At 36.2% G+C, this 23,440-nt stretch overlaps 1 protein-coding gene across 1 annotated transcript in view; it reads right to left on the bottom strand.

Moving 5' to 3' along the window:
• Positions 1-23,440, bottom strand: part of LOC128636191 (beta-1,4 N-acetylgalactosaminyltransferase 2) — a 115,572-nt gene that overhangs the window by 18,793 nt on the left and 73,339 nt on the right. Inside the window, exons 5-6 of the mRNA XM_053689238.1 lie at positions 13,955-14,095; positions 2,779-3,001 (exon numbers count right to left, since the gene is read on the bottom strand). Of these exons, the coding sequence (XP_053545213.1) occupies positions 2,779-3,001; positions 13,955-14,095 (364 nt within the window). The remainder of the gene's footprint in view (positions 1-2,778; positions 3,002-13,954; positions 14,096-23,440) is intronic.

The following is a 23,440-nucleotide window of genomic DNA, read 5'->3' as shown; positions in this document are numbered from 1 at the left end:
CCAACAAAAAGTTGTGGTTCATAAAGACCCTGGATCCTAGTGATATAAGATCAAATAACTTTTGTGTAGACTCAAAGATTTTCATTTTCAAAATAAAATATGTGCTAAACATAAATAAAAATTATTAAACAATTGTCCAATGTTTTCATGTCCAAAAAAAGTTGTGATAAGGTTGGATATTTTAGAATGCATCAAAATAACATAGAACTGTGCTAAATATGTGTAAGAGGTTGTCAAGTGTCCAGAGTGAATCATTCTTTGCTCCAAAAAAATGCATACAACATGAGTGTCCACAAGTGCCCATTCTTTTCACGTCTAGTTTTTAAAGTGCAAAGTGATAAATAAATATATTAAGCAGATGAAAAAGGTTTATGAAATAACCACAGTTAGTTGATCTTTAAGCGCTGAAAGAAAGACAAAATTGTAATAAAAAAAAAATTGTGATGAGGCTGCATCCAGTAGTGTGGTGGGGTTGGAGGTAAATCATAGGCTCTCATTAAAAGAAAGTTAATTTTTTGCTTCATTATCTAGAAAGGTTTGAGCTACTTGTGGAGATTCAAATAAGAGAAGTCTTGGAAAAGAAGGTTCTTTGCCCCATTGAAGTAAACCATCCCAATCTGGTTCTTAATAAATCTGTTTTTAATAGTATTTGAACCATCCATCTTGGTCTTTAAATATTGATATACACATTTGAGGACCACCTATTATTGGTGTATTTGAATTTAAAAAGGTTATAATCCATTAGTGGATACACACGTTTGTTCCAATACACACTACTCTTATCTTGCACGGTAGTCTATCCGTTTATTATAAGATAATTAATGAGACCATTGAATCTAACACACTCTGCTAAAGTCTGCTCTTTTTAATTGTGTAGTCTGCTTTTTTTAACAATTTTACAATAATTTGCTTTTTTAACCCATTGGGTTTTTCTGTCAAACATACATTAGCCATTTTGGCGCTCCTTTATGCATTTATCTGTGTCATATAACCTAGATCCGGTTAGGGGGTCTTTTATAGTGTAGCGTGTATAAAACCAGACGCAGTCTTCTACATATTGTTATAGGGAACATTACAGTTACACTTGTCTTGGCGTCAGTTCCAAGATCAAGGGAGAATGCTGAATGGCAGTCGGTGTTCTCTTCTACATAGAACTGTCTGTGGGGTATTCTTGTCCTATATGTCCTGAGTGTTCAGCTTGTTTTGAAGTGCTTAAATTAAATTCTTACTTTGATTTGTCTGGCTGCTGAGTGTTCCTTAGGGTAACTGATTTTGCTGAAAACCTGAGAGCTCAGTGATTAGCTTTCTTTCACGTGAGTAAGGTCCTTTTTAGACCAGTCGGTTTTATTATTTTACAGGACTTCACCATATATATTTTCTCCCTTCCTTTGAGGTTTCCTTGGACCCTTCACCACATTGTACTATATCTTTTATCCCATATTGTTACACATTGCTAGTTGTACACAATTTTATTTAAATATATTACAGTGTAGTAGACACATATTTACCCATAGTCATGTTAAAAAACAACAAAAATGTTCTTCTCAGAAACCGCTTATGATAGAGATCTGAAATTATGTTTCTAGGGTTATCTTATGACCAATATTCAGATTTGTTTAAGAGAAGTCAGTCGGTCATGTGGTTTAGCAGTCATTTTGAATTGTTCAAAAATCCTTAATGATATTTCCAATTGATAATAAAACAAAAACGTTTCACAAAAATGCTTACTTTTTGCCATATTTATTAGCAACTATGGTGAGCACTATTGAGAGTAATTTAGAGGCTCTAGGTCACATTGTCTGGCAGCAATCTTGGTTTACATGAAAATGTCAACCATTTGTTTTATAGTGACATTGCTGCTTGTTTGCCATTGCAAAGGCGAAGCTGGTCAGGTTTTACTCTTTGTGACTGTATAGACTTTGGGACTAGCTTGTTGCTTTATATATGGGTCGTCCCTTTATCTGAGCTCAGATTCATTAATATCATTAATTTTTCTTACTTTTTTTTTTATATATCTTTATTTTGTCATATGTTTGACATGTTTTTCACTGTTGCTTTTTAAATATTTTACTTTAGATTGTGACTAACTCTGCTAGATTGCTACATAGTTCTAGCAATCTTGTTCCATATATTCCTTGGAATAAAACCGTTTTTATATATAACATATGTTTTTATATAATCTTTATTGTCTGTATTTTTCACCCTATTTCTACGCTCCTTACTAATACAGTATTATGTGTTATTAATACAGTATTATTTCTACGCTCTTTAGTAATACAGTACTATGTGTTGTTTTTTGGTCATTACACACCCATATTGATAATCTCTTTGGGCCCAGCTTTTCCACCAGCACACTTAAGCCCCCTTTGGGTGGCGCTCCTATGTCCCAACTATTCATTTATTTATTTCACATGGTACAGCAGCCATCTTGATTTACTCAAAAATTTGGAACTTTTCTTTCTTTGCAACCTCTTACGTTCGAGCTGTGAAATTTGCTGTATCATCTTATATTGTGGCCTAGAATCACAATTGTTCATGTTGAAAGAATTGATCACATGGTGTGGCAGCCATATTGGTCTATGCTTACATTTTCTTTGCAACCACTTATGATAGATTTGTGAAACTTTCTGTACACCTTTATGTTGTGACTTAGCTGCTCATATGGCATTGCAAAGGCGATGCGCTTGGCCACCTCTATTGCTGCTTGTAGCTATATTTTTTTCATTTTGTTTTATATACGTTTATCACAATTTGTCACATTTAGTTTGTGGTCTTTACCTGTGTGAGCCACCCTCTGTAATTTTGGGTCAAATCCAGCTGCCAGCACACGGCGCGCATGAGCCATGAAGAAGTTCACTACTCCACTTGCTATCACGCAATTCGGGAAACCTTCCAACTTGTGGTAGGAACCGTGTTTTTTATGAAGGCAACCACCCTCTTCATCTCCTTCTTGGTAAACGATTCTGAACTTGAAATCATTGCCATTGACACTTCCCCCAACCTGTGTATATATTGAGAGATTTTAGCAACTTTTAAGGTGTCTTCTGCCTTTTTATATGTTATCAGTATATATATCAGGTTGAAATCAAAGCAACAAGGAGTGCCCAGAATTAAACATATAACTCATATACAGTATATGCTGAGAAAAGTATTATAGAGGAAGTCTCTTAATTCCAGTTCAAATAGTATATGAAACTCATTCAGTCTGAACAGTTAATTAGAGGACCGTATCAAATGATTAGTTCTCAATATGTGTGAGACTTCCCCCTTACAAACCTCCACTTCTGCCTCTGAGGGTAAGGCACTAGAGGACAGAACTGAGGTCGGGGGCCGGTGTTGTGCTGAAACTGGTCATCTGTAATTTCTGTAACTCTGCCCACTAATGTAAACACTGCACTTTATATAGTAAATAATAAACTTCTAAATACACTGCCTCTCAAAGCTGTTAGCTGTTTATACAGAGAGGCAGTGTATTTAGAAGTTTATTATTTACTATATAAAGTGCAGTGTTTACATTAGTGGGCGGAGTTAAGGAAATTGCCAATCACCAGTTTCGACAATTACCAGTTTGGACCAACACCAGTCTGGTTAGTATACCCCTACAATGCTGGATCTGTCTACCTCACTGGCCTAGAAGGTAAATCCTTTTAACATTCATAGTCAGGATGGAGTAATGACTTGTACCGTTGAGCGGCTCCAAACGAGCAAGATAACCCCTCTGGAGCTGGTCCGGTATTTTCATCTTGTGGTATGAAGCTCCGGCGTCCAAGTAGCCGTGGTTCCAGCAGGCCGGGCTTTCCTGGTATGTGACCAGTGATAGTAGAAAAGGATAGGCTTTCGCTATGGAGGGAGGAAAAAGTCGTGCTCTCGAAAAATAAACCAGTGCTCAGTCGAGCTAGAGAGGGTAGCGTATTCCCAAACGCTCAATGTATGTATACAGAGTTCAAAAAGAGAAACGCTGAAGCTGAAGACCAAGGTTTCAGCTCCAGTGTATCTCTTTTTGAACTCTATATATCAGGTTGTGCTAAAAGGACATTTCACAAACACAAGACAGAAAATATGTATGAAATACTCATCCTTTACAAGATTTAAAACCGTTCTGTTTTCTTCCCTCTAAACCTGTCTCTTGACCACTACAACCCCCACCAACATAAACTCCCTACTCTATTAACTCCTAAACCACCACATAGTCCACGGCAAATTGTCCCACTACACTATTAACACTTAAACCACTACAATCCCCACTGCAATAAACTCCTTACAATATTAACCCCTAAACCGCCACAACCCCCCTTTGCAAAATACACCCTAACCTATTAACCACCTAACTGCCACAACCCCCATATCAAAATACCCTCTAACCTCCTAACAGCTAACACCCCAAGACCCCTAACCTAAGACCCCTTAAGTTTCTTTGGGGGGAGGTTTAGTATATGGTTAGCAAAGGGCTTAATCGCTGATGCCATTTTTAGGATAATTTTTTTTTATTTAGCAAAATAGCTTAATTGCTGATGTCTTTTCAGTGAATCTCTTTTAATGATAGGTTATTTTAAAGATAGTTTTTTTTGGGTGGGTTACTTTGGTTTTAGCATAGGGATTTGTTTATGCAAAAACATAAATTATGCTTACCTGATAATTTCATTTCCATATGTGGGAGGAAAGTCCACTGCTTCATTCATTACTTGTGGGAATTAAGAATCTGGCCACCAGGAGGCACCAGCCAAAGGCTTAAATACCTCCCCCACTCCCTTCATCCCCCAGTCATTCTGCCAAGGGAACAAGGAACAGTAAGAGAAATATTAGGGTATAAATGGTGCCCGAAGAATAATATTAAATTTAGGTCCACCCCCTGGAGAAACGGGTGGGAGCAGTGGACTCTCCTCCCACAGATGGAAATGAAATTATCAGGTAAGCTGATACACACAAACAAAAAAAAGCTGAATTACTATTTGCTGCTTCTTAATTTGCACTAATTGGAAAGTATGTTAGAAGTTTAACTTGTTGCTGACAGGCAGTAAGTGAGTGGCATGAAAATGAATCTTGCTAATGCTATACATTGAATTTACCAAACATCCATAACAAAAACCCAATTGTGTTTAATTATATTAATAGCCAATCAAAATAAGCTGACTATATACATTATTTACTACAAGAGGTTAAAGGGTGAAGAAAGGAAAACAATAGCCTAATCACCTTTTGGACTTTTATCCTTAAATGTAATAAAAGAATATCTCTACTCTTTACAATGTGGTTTGTATATTGGGTTTTCAATTATAGCTATTGTTGCTTATATCTTAACAAAAAAACAATAATAAGCATTTAAAAGTTATGTTCAATGTATAGGGATGTGTGCCCAAGTCCGGGAGAAGGAAAGCTATATAAAAACAGCAAACTCACATAGGGACTAAAAAAAGTGGACCCATTATTAATTTAATTTTGTCTCCAAAAAATTAATTTTATCCCCTTCATTCCCAATAATTTATTGTTTTCAGTTTTAATGGGAGGATAGTCCACTGCTTCATTCATTACTTGTGGGAACAAATACCCAAGCTTTAGAGGATGCTGAATGAAAAAAACGGGAGGGTAAAAAGAGGCGGACCCTATACTGATGGCACCACAGCCTGCAGAACCTTTCTCCCAAAAGCTGCTTCCGCCAAAGCAAAAACATCAAATTTGTAAAATGTTGCAGAAGTATGTAAGGAAGACCAAGTGGCTGCCTTACAAATCTGCTCCATAGAAGCCTCATTCTTAAAGGCCTAAGAAGAGGTCACAGCTCTAGTTGAATGAGTCGTAATCCTCAGAGGAGGCTTATGTCACGCTTTTTCAATGCGAAATGGAGGACACTCCTCAGCCCAAACGATAAGGAAGTTGAAGAGGCCCTCTTACCCCCACTCTTCCCAGAAAGAGGAAAACAGAGAAAGAAATTTGTCTAAATTCCTACGTGGCCTGAAGATAGGACTTCAAGGCACAAACCACATCCAGAATTACGTTGAAAGGAACCACAATCTCTTGATTGATGTTGCGAATTGACACAACCTTAGGAAGAAAATCGAACTTGGTTCGTAGAACAGCCTTATCAGCATGGAAAGCCAGATAAGGAGGGATGCATTGCAAGGCTGTAATCACAGATACTCTGCACGCAGAAGCAATAACCCATAGAAAAGGAACCTTCCAAGACAATAATTTAAAGTCTACTTCATGCATAGGCTCCAACGGAACCTGTGCAAAACCTAAAGAACAAGATTTAAACTCTAAGAAGGTGCAATAGATCTAAACACAGGTCTGATCCTAGCAGAGCCTTAACAAGTGACTGCACATCAGGAAGCTCAGCGAACCTCCTGTGCAGTAACACGGACAGGGACAAAATCTGTCCCTCAGGGGACTTGCAGAAAAGCCCTTCTCCAGTTCATCCTGGAGAACAGTATAAGTAGGCCCTCCACACCTTATGATAGATGCAATGAGCAACCAGCTACGAACTTGAATGAGAGTAAAAATAACACTCTCAAAAAACCCTCTTTTGGCTAGGACTAAGCGTTCAATCTCCATGCAGTCAGCCTCAGAGATCTAGACATAGATGAACAAAGAGACCTTGGTCAGCAGATCCCTGCGACAAGGTAACTTCCACGGAGGGGATAACGACATCCCCACTAGTCCGCGAACCATATCCTTCACAGCCAAGACAGAGCAATCAGTATCACTGACGCCTGCTTGACTCGAGCCACTACACTAGGAAGTAGTGGTAACGGCTGTAAAAGATTAATTAGATTGAACCTCCAGTTGGTACATGAAGAGAGCATCCTTCAGATCTATCATGGTCATGAACTGCCTGTCAGGGTACCTTTAAGTAACATTAAATAAGCTACAGATATATCATAGACATTTGATATTTCATTTTGTAGCTAAAAATCCAATGTAGTATGAGATGGTCTTGGCTGGGTGAGACACCCTCCTTCTTCCTGATCACAATACATCCAACTGAGAACAAAGGATTGCTTTCAAAGATTTCCTGCTAAGGTGTGAAGCTAAAATTCCTATCAGATTATTACTGACCCCTTCTTTTTGCTCTGAAACATTTGGCCATTAGTCGTTTCAAAGAAAGGCAAATTACTTCAAAAAGATAGTCATCTATACAGTTGTATATTGCAAATCTTAGATCAGACACAAGAAGCTTGTGCTAACAGACATGTTGTCTATGGAAATCCCTTTGAAACTCACTAAAGAAAGAAATATGGTGATTAGCACAGACCTGCTAATTGCCCCTGAACCAACTAAATACACATAGGACATCCAAATTCAAATTACCTACAGACATGAGAAAACTAAATCTCAGATAAAGAAATAATATATATAATCTTCATGTAGTTAAAGGGATACTGAACCCAAATTTTTTTCTTTCATGATTCGGATAGAGCATGCAATTTTAAGCAACTTTCTAATTTACTTCTGTTATCAATTTTTCTTCGTTCTCTTGATATCTTTATTTGAAAAAGAAAGCATCTAAGCTAAGGAGCCAGCAAATTTGTGGTTCAGACCATGGACAGCATTTGTTTATTGGTGCTGTCCAATCAGCAAGGACAACCCAGGTTGTTCACCAAAAATGGGCCAGCATCTAAACTTAAATTCTTGCTTTTCAAATAAACATACCAAGAGAATGAAGAAAATGTGATATTAGGAGTAAATTAGAAAGTGGCTTAAAATTGCATGCTCTATCTGAATCACAAAAGAAAACATTTGGGTACAGTGTCCCTTTAATATACTCAAATGAATATATGTATATATATATATATTCAGACAACATATTAAATATGAATATAAAAATCTGGGAGATTATCTAAGCCTAGAAAGTTGAAAACCTGAGAATTAAGATTCCAGCATGTCTTAACCTATGTGTTTTTGGAAGCATAGAATGTTTTAAGGATTTAAAATGAACATTTTTTTAACAACATTATTTCTTTCATTTCAGGCATCTAATAAGTACATATAGGATATTATTTAAAATACCAAATATATGTTTTATACCCCCAAAAAGAAATATACAGAGATGAAATATTAATCTGTATGGGATAGTAATCCAATGTAGATATAATTATATGAAAATGACACATGTTTGCTGATCTCAAGGTATGTATGTCATATTAAGATGATAACTGAGAAAGTAATTAAACCCATGAATAAGGTATTATAATCCTTTTAAATCGTTTCATAAAAAAATATGATTTTTAAACGCATTTAATAAATTATAAGTGGAATATTTTCACGTTTGATCTAAAAATGATCAGAAAAAAAATGGTAATGTGTGTTACATGTGGATTAAAATTGTAAATGATTAATACAAGGAAGTAAAGTAGTTTAAATAATCACTTCATAAGGATATATTAAACTGTGGCAACTTTTGATGATAAGACTGCATTTCTGGTTGTTTGCTGCCCCCTAGGGGATTAAAATGGTATAAAAGCCAAACAAATTGATTCTTTAAAACATATGCAAATCCAAGTAGCCAATCAAATGTTTTGACTCAAAGGGCCAATCCGTGCTCAGCTCCGTAAGGGTGAATCACAGATCAGCTTCCGAAGGGCCTATCATCCAAATTTCACGATGATTAGAATAAAAAGGGGTGGGACTATATTGCAAAATTTAATCCCAAGCAAGAAAGAAAAAGAGGACTCTGGCTGCAAAATTTTGGACTGAACAAATTGCTGCGATCCAGTCTATTATAAAGCAACCTGGGCCTATCTTTTTATCCATCTTGCAAAAATTACCTCTTTCAATCTATGAGGCGAAATTGGATTTAATGGAGAAACTCTGGAAGTTGAAACATTTATTGTTTATTTGTGTGATGTATAACTGTTTATCTTTAATATTTTAGACAAAGGTATTCTAAGACTAAAGTCAAATTGCAGTTAGTCATTTTAAAAAGGTACTTTGTGTTTTAGCTTGCACTCATAATTCTGTGTGGTTTAAAACTATTCTTTTGTTTGCCAAGTACTTTATAACTGTAACCATATAAATATATTTTAGAATTTACCTTATTGCTGCTAAAGAATTTATTTCAGTTTAGATAAATTGGCATATAATCTGGCTGTTTACATTAAGAATATATATACTTCTGGTGTTTTAATTAGTATTGTATAGAATCATTTGTGGGTTAAATAACTGAATTGTACCAGTCTTAATGTTAGTGGCTCATATCTTGGTATCTCATTGTGGTATTTAATGAAATTCAATTGCGAATAAGGTTAATAAATAAGGTAACTTTTATGATCTTTGCATAGCATAGTTTAAACGTGTATAGTTTTATTCATATCTGGTTTTCTATCAATATAATTCAATGTGTCTATAAATTTTAACTAATATAAAGAATTTAGGAATTAACATTAATTTTATTGTTTGGTATATGCATTTTATTGGGGGTTTGTTTTTAAAAAATAATTATTAAATATATTGTATTATAACTCGACCATATACTGACATGCCCTTTTCGAACGAGGGGAAGAATGGACCTATTGTCTCCCTCTTGAACGAGGGGACATTTAAAAACTTGTTTAAGCACTTCAGGTTCAAATCGGATGGAAAGTTCCCTCCTTCTTTGGAACCACAAAAAGTTTTGAATAGTATCCCAAACCTCTCACTGTGATAGGCACCGGGACAATAACTCCTAATAGTACAGATCCCGTACACACCCCAGAAAGGCTTCCCTCCTTTCTGGTCTGGAAGACAGGAGAGAGAGGAAGAACTGCCCTTGGGTGGCTGAGACTTGAAACCTATCTTGTAACCCTGAGCTATGACCTCCAGGACCCATGGATCCTGCACATCCCTGAACCAAGCGACTGAAAAGAGCGACAGTCTGCCCCCTACACGATCCAGAAGAGTACCAGGGACTGCCTGTTCATGCCGACTTAGACTCTGCAGGCTTCTTACTCTGCTTGGATTTATTCCAGGAGTGAGCCGGCTTCCAAGAGCTCTTGGTTTGCTCAGGCTTAGCGGAGGACTGCTGAAATGGGCTTTATCAAAACAAAAATAAATTTGTCCCTTAGACTCATTCATATTCTCTTGCGGTAGAAGGGCACCCTTGCCCCCTTTGACCATGGAGATAATTGAATCCAGGCCTGGACCAAAAAAAAACACCAACAGACCCCAGTAGTTATAGACCTATATCCCTTTTAAACATGGATATCAAGATCCTTGCAAACAGAATTAATGTTGTATTACAGTCCCTGATACACACTGACCAAGTTGACTTTGTCCCTGGGAGGGAGGCGAGGGACAATACCATTAGAGCACTGACACTTATTTCATATGCCAAAAACAATCAAATACCAGTCGCCCTCCTAGCGACCGACACGGAGAAGGCGTTTGATCGCATTAATTGGACATTCTTAAAAGAAACCCTAATAGACATGGGACTAGGTCCAAATATGATTAACCGCATTTTTAGCCTATATACACATCCTTCAGCAAAGGTCAAGGCAAATGGAATGCTGTCTACCCCCTTTACCATTCAGAACAGCACACGTCAGGTATGCCCCTTATCCCCAATACTCTTTATTCTTTCAATGGAAGTCTTCGCTGCACATGTCAGGCAGAATGGGGAAGTAGGGGGAATTAGAATAGGCCCACATGATTTTAAAATCGCGCTATATGCCGACGATGTGCTTTTCACTGTCACTGATCCGCTACATACTATACCTAAGGTTTTAAGTGAGATAGACATTTTTGGCCGCTTTTCAAACTTTCTGGTAAATACACAAAAGTCGGAAATCCTAAATGTTTCTATGACTCAAACTAACTTCCGCATTGTAACAGCTACCTGCCCACTGAATATCCAAAATAAATCAATCAAATACCTAGGTGTTCACCTATCACCTACTCACTCACATTTTGACGAGAACTATATTAAACTCCTACGGACGACCCAAAAAGATCTTCGCTCCTGGGCGATGAAGCCAATATATTGGTGGGGTCGCACACAATGCATAAAAATGACTACCTTGCCCAGGGTCTTGTACCTGTTCCAAACCCTCCCTATCCCCCTTCCAAACTGGTATATTGCACAACTACAAAAGCTAATTAATGCATTCATATGGGGGAAAAGCAAGCCGAGAATAAATAGGGACAATATGTATAGAGCAACAGTATATGGGGGGGGACTGGGATTACCATGTCTGGCGACCTATCACAACGCGGTGACTTTACAGAGAATTTTAGATTGGCACAGAGTAGGAGATACGAAAGCATGGGTGTCACTAGATTCACATATACTTATACCATCGGTGGGCACGCTGTGTTGGGTGCCGCGATCCCTTAGACCACCCCAATGCATGGAGCTAGAGATACATAAGCATGTCTTTGATTTGTGGGATACCATCAAGCTTCAACAAAAACATATTTTGGGAACCCGTTCCCCACTCTTCCCAATCCCTACGAATGCTGAGCTGACAGGAGGGCTGGAAAGAGGACAGCAGAGGTTAACAGAATGGGGTTACTCTACACCACTAAGTGAATTTACCCTGAATGGGAAACTAAAAGAAAGAGGGAATCTGGTAGCAGTGGCAGGTGGCAGGTATTCTAGTTGGTTAAAACACTCACAGCTGACACATTTTATCCACACATCCCTGCACCAAACCGACTATCTTAGAGAACTGACTCGCTATGAGAAATTATGCTCTAGCACAGATAACATAAAACACGCTTTATCGATAACACAAAAACTTCTTCAAACCGATCATGCACTTACACTCCCCTCATACACCGCTAAATGGCATTAAGAGCTAGGGATTGTATTGAGTGGAGAGGAATGGGCGAGGATTTTTCGTAACACTAAGAGGTCTTCGACATCCCCTCAACTTCTTGAACTAAACTTTAAAGTTTTGATGCGGTGGTACTTGACCCCGTCCCGACTACACTCAATTTACTCTAAAGTTAATATGCTGGAGAGACTGTACAAATAGAGGGAATTACGTGCATATGTGGTGGAATTGTGGGAAAATAAGACCGCTATGGCACACAGTAGAAGCCTTCTACCGACAAATGTTGATGACTGACTTTACTCTGACACCTAGAATAGCTCTGCTTAACGACCTCCCATTCTTCCCCTGTCAACTAAGACTTAAATAACTACAAATAGGAGTATCGGGCGCTAAGTCACTAATCGCTCTTCACTGGAAGACACAGTATACACCGATAATTAAAGACTGGACCGATAAGGTTCCTGACTTATTGATCCTTGAGGAATATGGATTCCTTAAAAGGAAAAAACTAAGTCTATTTGCAGACATGAAATTTATTTAAGGCGATTTGACCCTACGTTATATGAAGTAGATGAGGTTAAGATGGTTTTTCCCATTTAGCCACATACAAAATTCTTTCTCTTTTAATACCATTTGGACAACTGATGGTTCCAATAGATAGCGGCAAGCGAGTGGTATCTCCCCTTTCCAAAGTATTTTTTCATTATCAAGACAATTGTTAATGTTGTTGATTTATGTGCTTTTTTCTTTATATCTTGTTATCAAATAGTTGCGTACAGGAAACAGGAATGGACCTCAATAACTGTTAAGCACCACTTTGTACAATTGTATCCTGAAATCATAAGTTGATTGTAACAAATTGATGAAAATAAAACTTGTTTGAAAATAAAAATAAAAAAATTGTGTAAAAAAGAATTTGTGAAATGGTAGGCTTTTTATTTTTTGTAGCTTAGGGGCATCAGGTTTGGGGTCCTGGGAGGGTTAGCTGTTTAGAGGTTAGGGAGAATTTTGCGATGAAGTTGAGGCTGTTAGCGGGTTACTAGTATAGGGAGTTTATAGCACTGGTTTAGGGATTAATAGTGTAGTGAGGTAATTTGCGGTGGGCTATGTGACCGTTTAGGGGTTAAAAGTGTAGAGGTGTAACTATCATCTATCTATGACAAAAAAGAGAACAATTCCTCTCAGTAAAATCCAATCAGTGCATATGATAAGTAAAACAAATGGCTCCCTGTTTCATAGGATGGATCAGGATAAGCACAAACCCCTTTTGTATGAAACCTAACGTCAGTGCAAATAAGTAGTGCTGAAGCCTATGCAAGATTCTAAGATCTATGAATACAGCATCTGCCGAAACGCATAGGATCTGTTAGTCCTATGTTCCATGTTTCCTGTATTGGCAATCTTTAGCCTATCGTGTTTAATAAAGTTTGCAGTATCTTTTTAACTTTCCGGTTCCAAGGCTTCTCTTTTTTCATTTTTATCATCTATCTATCTCTGTGTCTGTCATCTATCTATCTATCTATCATCTATCTATCTATCATCTGTCTGCCTGTATATTATTTATCTATCATCTGCCTGTCTGTCTGTTATCTATCTATCATCTATCTGTCTATCATCTGTCTATCATCTATCTATCTATCATCTATCTATTGTCTGCCTGTATATTATTTATCTATCATCTGCCTGTCTGTCTGTTATCTATCTATCATCTATCTGTCTATCATCTGTCTATCATCTATCTATCTATCTATCTATCATCTATCTATCTATCTATCATCTGTCTGCCTGTATATTATTTATCTATCATCTGCCTGTCTGTCTGTTATATATCTATCATCTATCTGTCTATCATCTATCTATCTATCTATCTATCTATCTATCTATCTATCGATCTATCTATCTATCATCTGTCTGCCTGTATATTATTTATCTATCATCTGCCTGTCTGTCTGTTATCTATTTATCATCTATCTGTCTATCATCTATATATCATCTAACTATCTATCTTTCATCTATCTATCTTTCATCTATCTATCTATCTATCTATCTATCTATCTGTCATATATATATATATATCGAGATGAACATATATGTGTTTAACTGCTACAAAACATTCTAATTCTGTTTTAATTAATAATATGACTACATCTGTAAATATAAGTTTTTAGGTTAGAGCAAAAACATCTGATTATACAAAAAAATCTTACCAAGTCCAAGTCTGTTTCCTCTAGGACCTGTACTAATTTTTCAATTTTTGTATCTTTTGTGAATAAGAAGTCATCATCAACCCACAGGAAATATTTTGTAGTGACTTGAGACACTGCCAGGTTTCTACCAGCGAACCATCCCTAAACGTAAGAAATTCACAATTAATATTAGTGATCATGTTATACTTTATAGTAGGACATGCGTGTATTCGATTTGCTCATGAATTTGTGTTAGTCAGTATTTATTTGTTTCCTTTAAATAGTTAAATACCTACCTTTAACGTGCTGGAGAGCAGCGCTAACTGGTTCATCTTCTTCACAGAGCTCTAGCTGCAATAACAGGAGGTCTAGCGTGGCGACTTCCAGGGAGAAAGTCCTTTAGTGCAGGTCCTCGGAATCGCCACGCTAAGCCCCCTATTGGCCGGGGCTCTAAAGAAACAGAAATGGTTAGCTCAGCTCTTGAGCATGTTAAAGGTAGTTCACCTGTAGCTTAGGAACATTTACATTTCTTTTAACAAAAATGAATGTAAATGTTCAACGAATATTTAGTATTTGTTTAATTTAAAGCTAAACCAAAACCAATTATTACAGCCAACAAATATTCGGGGAGACTATTTTCCCGGAATATTCCTACTAAAAATTAGTCAGAACCAAATGTTTCTCGGTTGCACGTGTTTGCTTTATAGTAATGGTTATGGTTCTATCATAAAAACAAACATCATTATGGAAGTTGAATTGATTTTGGATGGTTTAAAATAACTTTAATTTAGAGAATTCTGCAAAATGCTATAAAAATCACAGCTCTTCGAATGGATTGGAACAGACAAAATATTAGATCGCTAAAATAAAAACTTGGCAGGATAAGATGATTTTCAGCTCCTATATAATTCTACAACAATCATTTTTACAATTTTATATTGAACGCCTTAATAGCTTTTGTCTTTTCATACAAGGCAATTACTGGGCTCAATTTTTTTAAAATCTATTCTAGGCATAAAATATTAAAATGCCCTTTATGACTAATAATTCTAAAATGCCCTTTATGACTAATAATTCAAAGTTTAAAACTTTTAAAACATGCAAAATTAAGAATTATGTTGATGTTTACTTAAAAACGGTACTTCTAAATTGGAATACTTAAAGGGACAGTCCAAAAAAAAACTTTCATGATTCAAATAGGGCATGTTATTTTAAAAAAACTTTCCAATTTACTTTTATCACCAATTTTGCTTTGTTCTCTTGGTATTCTTAGTTGAAACCTAAACCTAGGAGGTTCATATGCTAATTTCTTAGACCTTGAAGGCCACCTCTAATCTGAATGCATTTTGACGTTTTTTTTCACCACAAGATGTGTGTCATATAGATAACATTGCGCTCACGCACGTGAAGTTACCTAGGAGTGAGCACTGATTAGCTAAAATGCAAGTCTGTCAAAAGAACTGAAATAAGGAGGCAGTCTGCACAGGCTCAGATACAAGGTAATTACTGAGGTAAAATGTTTATTAATATAACTGTGTTGGTTATGCAAAACTGGGGAATGGGTAATAAAATGATTATCTGTTTAAACAACAAACATTCTGGTGTTGACTGTCCCTTTAATATATGAAATATTAAATAGTTGTATATATTAAAGTCATAATTCATAATCATATAAACATTCTACTTAAAATGATGAAGAAAAATAAAGTAACTAAACATAGGAGTTTAACATAGAATTAATTTAATTAATTTAATGCATATTTAAACTGAGTCAGTTTAGTTGATCGCAGGTGAGGTTCACAAGTGTAAAACAAAATTATCATTTATTTGTAAAACAAAAGATTGTATGTAAACCAGGTGAAGAACTGAGCAGATTATACTTTATCCCAGGCCAAATGATTTAACATTTTGCATCTGTCAGAGTATATGAATATTATGATGAATATTACATATGTATACATATATATGTATATATGTATATTTTATACACTGTATATGTTAGATGAGACCTCAGGATTAATTGAACATGAGTTTGTTGAACACAGCTTCTAATCCACCGTGGTCCCAACCCCCTACCATATGGGTTAGCTGGGTGAATACATGTTTATCAGGATTGAGAATCAGCATAGCTTTTGAAGAACCACCTCCTGTGGTGTAAAACATACAAACATTTTTTTTCCTACTCATTTGACTATATATGCAGAGTTTTATAACTCCAAGACATTTGGTGATGAGAGAAAGGAATGTGTTCAAGGGCCCTCTGGAATTTGTCACCTAAATCTTTGTGATTTCAAAGGAAGATGTGTTGCAGACATACAGCTAGGGGGAAGGTGACACAAATAGAATTAAATACATTTTGCAAAGGGAACAATGCCAGTTTTCCATGTATGTTTAAAATGATTCATGATATATATATATTGAAATTAAACACATCATATTAAATAGATAATTGCTGCAGGGGATATTTGTGTAGGAAATAGATTCAGAATTGGTATAGATTGGATAACCATTTTTATGGTCCCATATTTGGAGTGCATATATATAAAATACTTAATCTTATTTCAGATGGACCATAGACATATGAATGCTTAGATCATTTCTAATGGTTGTTTCCATTTCTATTGCAGGCATCAATTCATGTGTGCAGAGATTGTCGAAGACATAGAGCATGCTATATCATGTGAAAATATATTAGATATGTAAATGCCATAAATTTCAAAATAATTAGCAATATTAAATTGCCTTAATATAATACAATGTAAATAATGTTAGACACATGTTTCATATCAAAATGACCAGAGAGGTAATGTGATCTTACCCATCTGCTATTGGTATTGCAAACTTATTAATATGAAGAAAATGATGGTAGTTATTACACACTTTAAAGAAAGATGTTTAAATGTATAGCTGTATTTTTTTTGTCATGCTGCATTTGTTTTGTGCTGTCTGTTTGTAATACTGCCACCCGATGGACAAGGTACGGTGTTGCGACACAGGTATTACAGCCAGGAGATGATTGGCTGTTAAAGAATGCATCTCCTTAGCAACGCACACTCACAAGGTGAGCCAATAACAGGGACAAGGTTTCAAAGGGCCACCCATATTTCACACCAATGATTAGACAATAAGTTGTATGCTGAAGGGAAAAAAGGACTGGCTGCTGAGTTTTGTAACTGACTGAAACTGTTTGCGTGGGACACAGTCAAACTATAAAACAAAGTGGGCCATACTTCTCCTCTTCCATTGCAATTACACTTATTTTATATGAGGTGGGAAAAGTCTTGAAGCTGAATATCATTTTGGTAATGTATTAATAGATTGCTATAGCAATTAAATTTAAGAACACTCAGTATTTTAACTGTGCTCATAATCTGATATAAGGCTAAATTTGTATCTTGCATGCTAAATAATTCATCTGTGTAAAATATAGGATATATATATAGTTATCTTAGAATTGGTCTTAATTATAGGCAATTAAGAATTGTTCCAATCTAAATAAATAGATATTTAAATAACTGTTCATATTAAGAATATATGTACTTTTGTATCCAAGTAAGAATTGTATCTAAATAACTGAATATACAAATATTGACCTATTGTTTGATTTAAGCACTGTTTAGAATCGTGCCAGTCTGAATGTTTAGTGGTTTATATTTAGCCTCATTGTGTTAACTTAATGAAATTCAATTGTGAGTAATGCTGATTTTTAGAGATACATTTGCATGAGCTTGCATAGCATATTTTAAATAATTTTTGTTTTGGCTCATATAATGTTGACTCATATTCTAATTATTACAAATATTTAAGTATCAACATGCTCATAGTTATTTACTAATAATAAAGAATTCAGACATTTATATTAATTTTGTTGTCTTAGTAGAAGTATATTGATTGTGGGTTCAGTCTGAAGAAAGATTGTTAAATTTATTCCCTACCATATACTCACACATTGTTTAGAGAATACTGCTAAGATTTTCATAAATATACTGACATATCGCGTAAGATATTATAAATAATTATCATATTGATATAGTATATTTGTGGTAAATAGAAATTATTATAGAAGAGAGAAGAAATTTCATATTTCAAATTGATATTTTGAAAATATAAAAGTTTTTTTTTTGAAAATTGAAATATTGATTTTCGTGTTCAAGATTGATATTAATATTTTGAAATATTATTAAAAATTAATTTTTGAAAAATTAATAAAAATATAAATTTTTCATATTAAAAAAATTAATCAAAAATATTAATTTTCATATTTCAAAATTAATAAAAAATATTAATTTTTCATATTTCAAAATTCATAAAAATATAAATTTTTCATATTTCAAAATTCATATTTTTTTTTTCATATTTCGAAATTAATCAAAAATATTAATTTTTCATATTTCAAAATTCATAAAAATATTGATTTTTTTTCATATTTCAAGATTAATAAAAATATTAATTTTGTCATATTTCAAAATTGATATTGATATTTTGAAGATATAATTTTTTTTCCTCACTCTCTCTTATTGGTCAAAATTGTAATAGCGTTTTATCTTATTAAGTACAACACTAAAATAACGATGTCTTCAGCAAAAAGTAATGCTAGCGTTTCTGTGCAAGATGAAATTGTGTCCTCCCCAAGGTCCTCCGTCGATGAAGTGATTCAGAAAAAAACGCTCAAATTAGATGCCATGAATCACATCATGACTAGACTTGATGTTGGGGACGATGTCTCCAGGTATATTAATGAGTGTAAAGATAAGGCCAAAGATTTAGTTAAAGATATGTGGTTTGAAGATGGGGAATTATACCAAATGTTACTGCAACTTAATAGATGCACGGAACTTGGGGGGCGTGATGAGTTAATTTTCAAAACTTGGCCGATCCTAATGTATTTGAGCTGTGAGATGTCTAACCAAATGGCAGGACAAAACAGACAATTAGGGCGGCTAAGGGATGAAAATAATTCATTACGAGACTTTCAAGATGCATTTATTCAGGCAAAGACAGAGGTTTTCCATGCTAGCCAAAAGGCTTCTGACTTAGATAAATATAATCAGGAATTAATGGCTGATTTTAAAACTTTCGAAGAAGAATATCAAAAGTGCCAAGATGAAAATAAAACTGTAAAAGTTAGATATCATGAGGCTGAAAAAGCATACAAGCAGGCAATAAATAAATTATAGAGACAAATTAGCAGCTATAAGGACTGGGACAGAAATGAGAGTCAAGATCCCAGGCGGGAGGATAGACAAAGATACCCAAACTATAGCCCTAATTCAGGCCCAGAGGTAACTTTTTCCCCTAGGCAACTACATAACTCTGGGGGACCAGAAAATTATTACGCCTCAGATGAAAGGCACTCTAGCTCAAACAATAAGTCCCCAGTAAGATCCAGTGATGTACCAAATAAAGTGTATGACACCCCCACAATAATTAAATTCCTAAAGAATACAGTACAACCATTTTCTAAAGGGGGGGCCACTTCCATAATTGACCACTTAGAGGCCTTTGAAAACGCATTATCTATAATGAGTGTTACAAGTGAGCAATTAAAAATTGAATTTCTACCCTGGGTATTTGAAAGTAAGCATCACAAATTCTTTGCTTCACTAAAGGATATGAATATTCGTTCCTGGAGTGAAACAAAATGACAATGCAGAAAAGAATTCGGACAACATCGCACTAAAACGGCAGCGAGAATAGCTGTATATGGTTTAAAATGTAGTGCGAATCAAAGTCCAATCGAATTCCTTTCTATATTGAAGAATGCGTACAGCATGGCTGAAGATGATCCCGTATTTGAAGGTTCAGAGTTTGTGAATATATTTTTTGAAGCGCTACCCACACCCATCAAAATCAACTTAGCTAGAGATTTTGAGGAGAACTGTTCATTGGAATGGCTGATCAAAGAGAGTACGAAATTATACTCTATTCAGCAGTCCAGTGAACAGGGGGATAAAAGGGAGAAAAAGCCCAATCCTAAAATAGTGGCCGAAACTAGGGTGTCACCTGAACCCCTAAATTTGGAGTCTAAAAAGAAAACCTATGCGGAAGTGGCCAGAGAAAACGGGCCATCTCCACAGAGGTTTAACTCTACCCCTCCCCCAACACGAGATGAGGCGCAGAGAGACTATAGCCAAAGCGGGGAACATACTCAGGCGAATAATTACGCCCAAAGAGAATACCCACAGAATAATGGGTACCCCCGCAAAGGTAGATACAATAGACGGCGAAGGTATTCTCAGGATAACCAGACACCCCAAGTAAATAATGCTCCCCAAAATAATAATGCAGAACAAATTGAACCCCAGGGGCAACCACGCCAGGATAGAAATAGCAGCTCTAATTCTGAGGGGAACCAATGGTCCAAGAATCATTATTATGGGGCATCAAGAGATAGGCCCAGGTGTAGGGGTAACTTGTACAATCAAGTAGATCAGCTTAGTACCCAGCTAATTCGGTTGAGCGAACAAGTCTCTGATATGAGTCAAAAACTTATGGCTCAGCAATCGAACGATACTTTTTTAGTGGTACAGCCAGTGGTCAGCAGTGGACCACAGGCACAATCATAAACACTGCGGTATCACCTGAAAGGGAGGGAAGAGATATACAAAATGAAATAATAAATGTCAATGATACTAATCATGTTCTCTCCCCACAGACCGGAAACGGACGATTTAGCCGTGATGACAAGCAACCTCATCCGGGAAAAATTAACAAATCTCTTCCTTTGCAGCACTCTCTTAACCTTATTTCCACAGATGCAGTACAAAAGAATCCAGCCGACCCTGTCATAGAGGAAACAGGTAGGTATGAAGCTTCCTCTGCACAGGAAAACGTGGCGAATTCAGGTCAGGTAACACGTGGCGAAGCCCACAGATGTATGAGAATGCCAATTTTATGTGTGAAATGGTAGAAAATGCAGGAAGATATTATGTATTAGTTGAGCTGCAAGATTCAGTCTCCAACCCTATCATGGGATTAATTGACACTGGGTCACAGGCAACTATTTTATCCCACAGGTACTACACACAGCTAAATGAGCTAACACCCCACAAACCTAAAATAAAAGAATTTGACGGTTCTCTAATAGGAGTTGGGGGTGATTCTCTAAAAGTCTACGGTACGGCCTGGTTAAAATTTAAATTGGGAAACAGGGTCATAAGACACCCTGTCATTATAGTGGATCTGCCAACTGATCGTTTAATTATTGGTAGTGATCTCCTGAAGCGATTAAGCACCATAATTGATTGCATAAATAATGTAATTTGGTCACAAGTTAAAAGGCCTATAAATTATGAAAAATCTGGTATATCTTGCACCCAACATAGCTGTCACATGGTGGAAGAGAAACCAGATGCCGTGGAGATTCATTTCAGGAATAACTTGGTACCTGAAATCACTATTCTATAAATAGATGATCAGACTCCTTTAAGTGGCTCTGATGGTAATACTTTTAAAATTTCACCTGAAAAGATAGCAAATATTTCCCTAGAGGGCGATGTATTAACCATATCACTCCACAAGGGGGATCATAAAATCCCTAAGGTGGGGAGGCCACGCTCAATACCTCACAGGGATTGAGAGAGTTAAAGAGGATCTATTTATCCCTATACAAGTGCATGACCTTGGTAAAACCAAGTAAAATAAACTTAAAACAGGAAGCTAGCTATATAAGCGAAGGTTTATTAGCGCAGATAGCTGAACCTAAAGTGATTAAATATCTTTCTCCCCAAGACCACTGTGTCCACAACCTGTATAACAGGTCGGAAAGCTATAACATCACAGCTAAGTGCTTATTATCTATCTCTATAAGAAATAAGTCAGCGAAGCACCTGTTTTTAGTTTTAAATACTCCCCATAATCAAATATACATTGGCAATGATATCTTACATAGATATGCCATACAAATAGATTTGATTAACTCTTGTCTCTGGAGCAGGTTAAAGGGGGACCCTGAAGTATTTCAGGATGAAAATGCAGCCCTGAAGTCAAACCAGCAATTACTCTATGCTGTGAATATGCAGGTATCTAGCGATGTTATAATTCCTGCTGGGGCTGATAAATTTCTTTTACCCTTACAGGTAAAGAGAGGTCAGAAATTAAAAACTTCTGAAACACTAATTTGCCTCTCCCATAGAATACAAAATCTGGGTGTCACAGTAACCTACACTCCTATGGTGAATATTGGAACTGTTCCAATACATATTATTGTACATAACATGACCCCACAGGATATAACACTATCCAAGGGAACTACCATAGGATATGCACTGGAATCAAGTTATTACACTTTTGGATTCCAGAATAATGTAATTGGGCTGATACCTGAAGGATACCTAACTGAAGAACAATTAATAGAACAATCCTTTGCATCTATGCCAGAGGGTCTATTTAATGTTCAGTCTATTTATCCCTTCAGCTCAGAGGAAGGCATCTGTAAAATTGAAGAAGCCTCTCTAGTTTTTGATCAGCCAATCAAACAGCAAGATTACCCCAATACCCAGAGTCATGGGAGCAATGTAAATTATAATCAAGGGGATCTCACCTCTAGGTTGGAAGAAGCCTATGAAATAGGACAGCCTGAAATCTTTCCAGGATTTCAGCAAATAGTCGAAGAGCAAATATCCTTAGCTAATGGCTGTTCCAGCGATGATGAACGCCAACAGCTGCGAGAACTCCTGATGGAGTACAAGGATATTTTTGCTAAGGATTCTTATGACTGTGGTACTACAGACTTGCACATTTCAAGCATACAAACAGATCCCGTTGCGCCACCTGTATTTGTCAAACAATACAGACTTCCCTTAGCCTCATATGATTCTCTGGCAGAGATCATAAGGAATTTGGAAGAAAGAGGTATTATACGACCGGTGCACAGCTCTTATAATAATCCTATTCTAGGTGTCCTTAAGCCCAATGAACAATGGCGTTTGTGTGCTGATTTAAGACAGCTAAACAAATGAGTATACATGTCTGGTTGGCCAGTACCATACATTGACCAGTGCCTAGCACAAATGCAGGGATCAAAAATGTTCACTGCCATTGATTGTGCACAGGGATATTGGACCATAAAGGTACATGAAGAGGACCAATATAAGTTGGCATTCTCTTTCCAAAAGGTCCAATATGCATTCCAGAGACTTCCATTTGGATACATAAATTCTGGACATGAATTTGCTGTATTCATGCATAAGGCTATGCCTGATGCACTGGAAAGGGGGACCTTATCTTATGTTGATGATGTTTTAATCAAAAGCACAGACTTTGAAAAACACATTGCAGAGCTTAAACACGTCCTCAGCCAACTTAAAAGAGCAGGTGTCAAATTATCCCTACAAAAAGCCCAATGGTGCCGCACTCGTGTAAACTTCTTGGGACATGAAGTTACTTCTGAAGGATTAAATCCCCAGAAGAAAAAGGTTGAAGCTATAGTAAATTCTAAAAACCCAACTAACTTAAAGGAATTGAGATCATTCCTGGGTATGACGAATTATTCTCGCAAATTCATTG

Source organism: Bombina bombina, chromosome 7, assembly GCF_027579735.1.
Source record: "Bombina bombina isolate aBomBom1 chromosome 7, aBomBom1.pri, whole genome shotgun sequence".
NCBI classification, from domain to species: domain Eukaryota; kingdom Metazoa; phylum Chordata; class Amphibia; order Anura; family Bombinatoridae; genus Bombina; species Bombina bombina.
The sequence above is the reverse complement of the archived record's forward strand: the minus strand, read 5'-3'. Positions and strand labels throughout refer to the sequence as shown.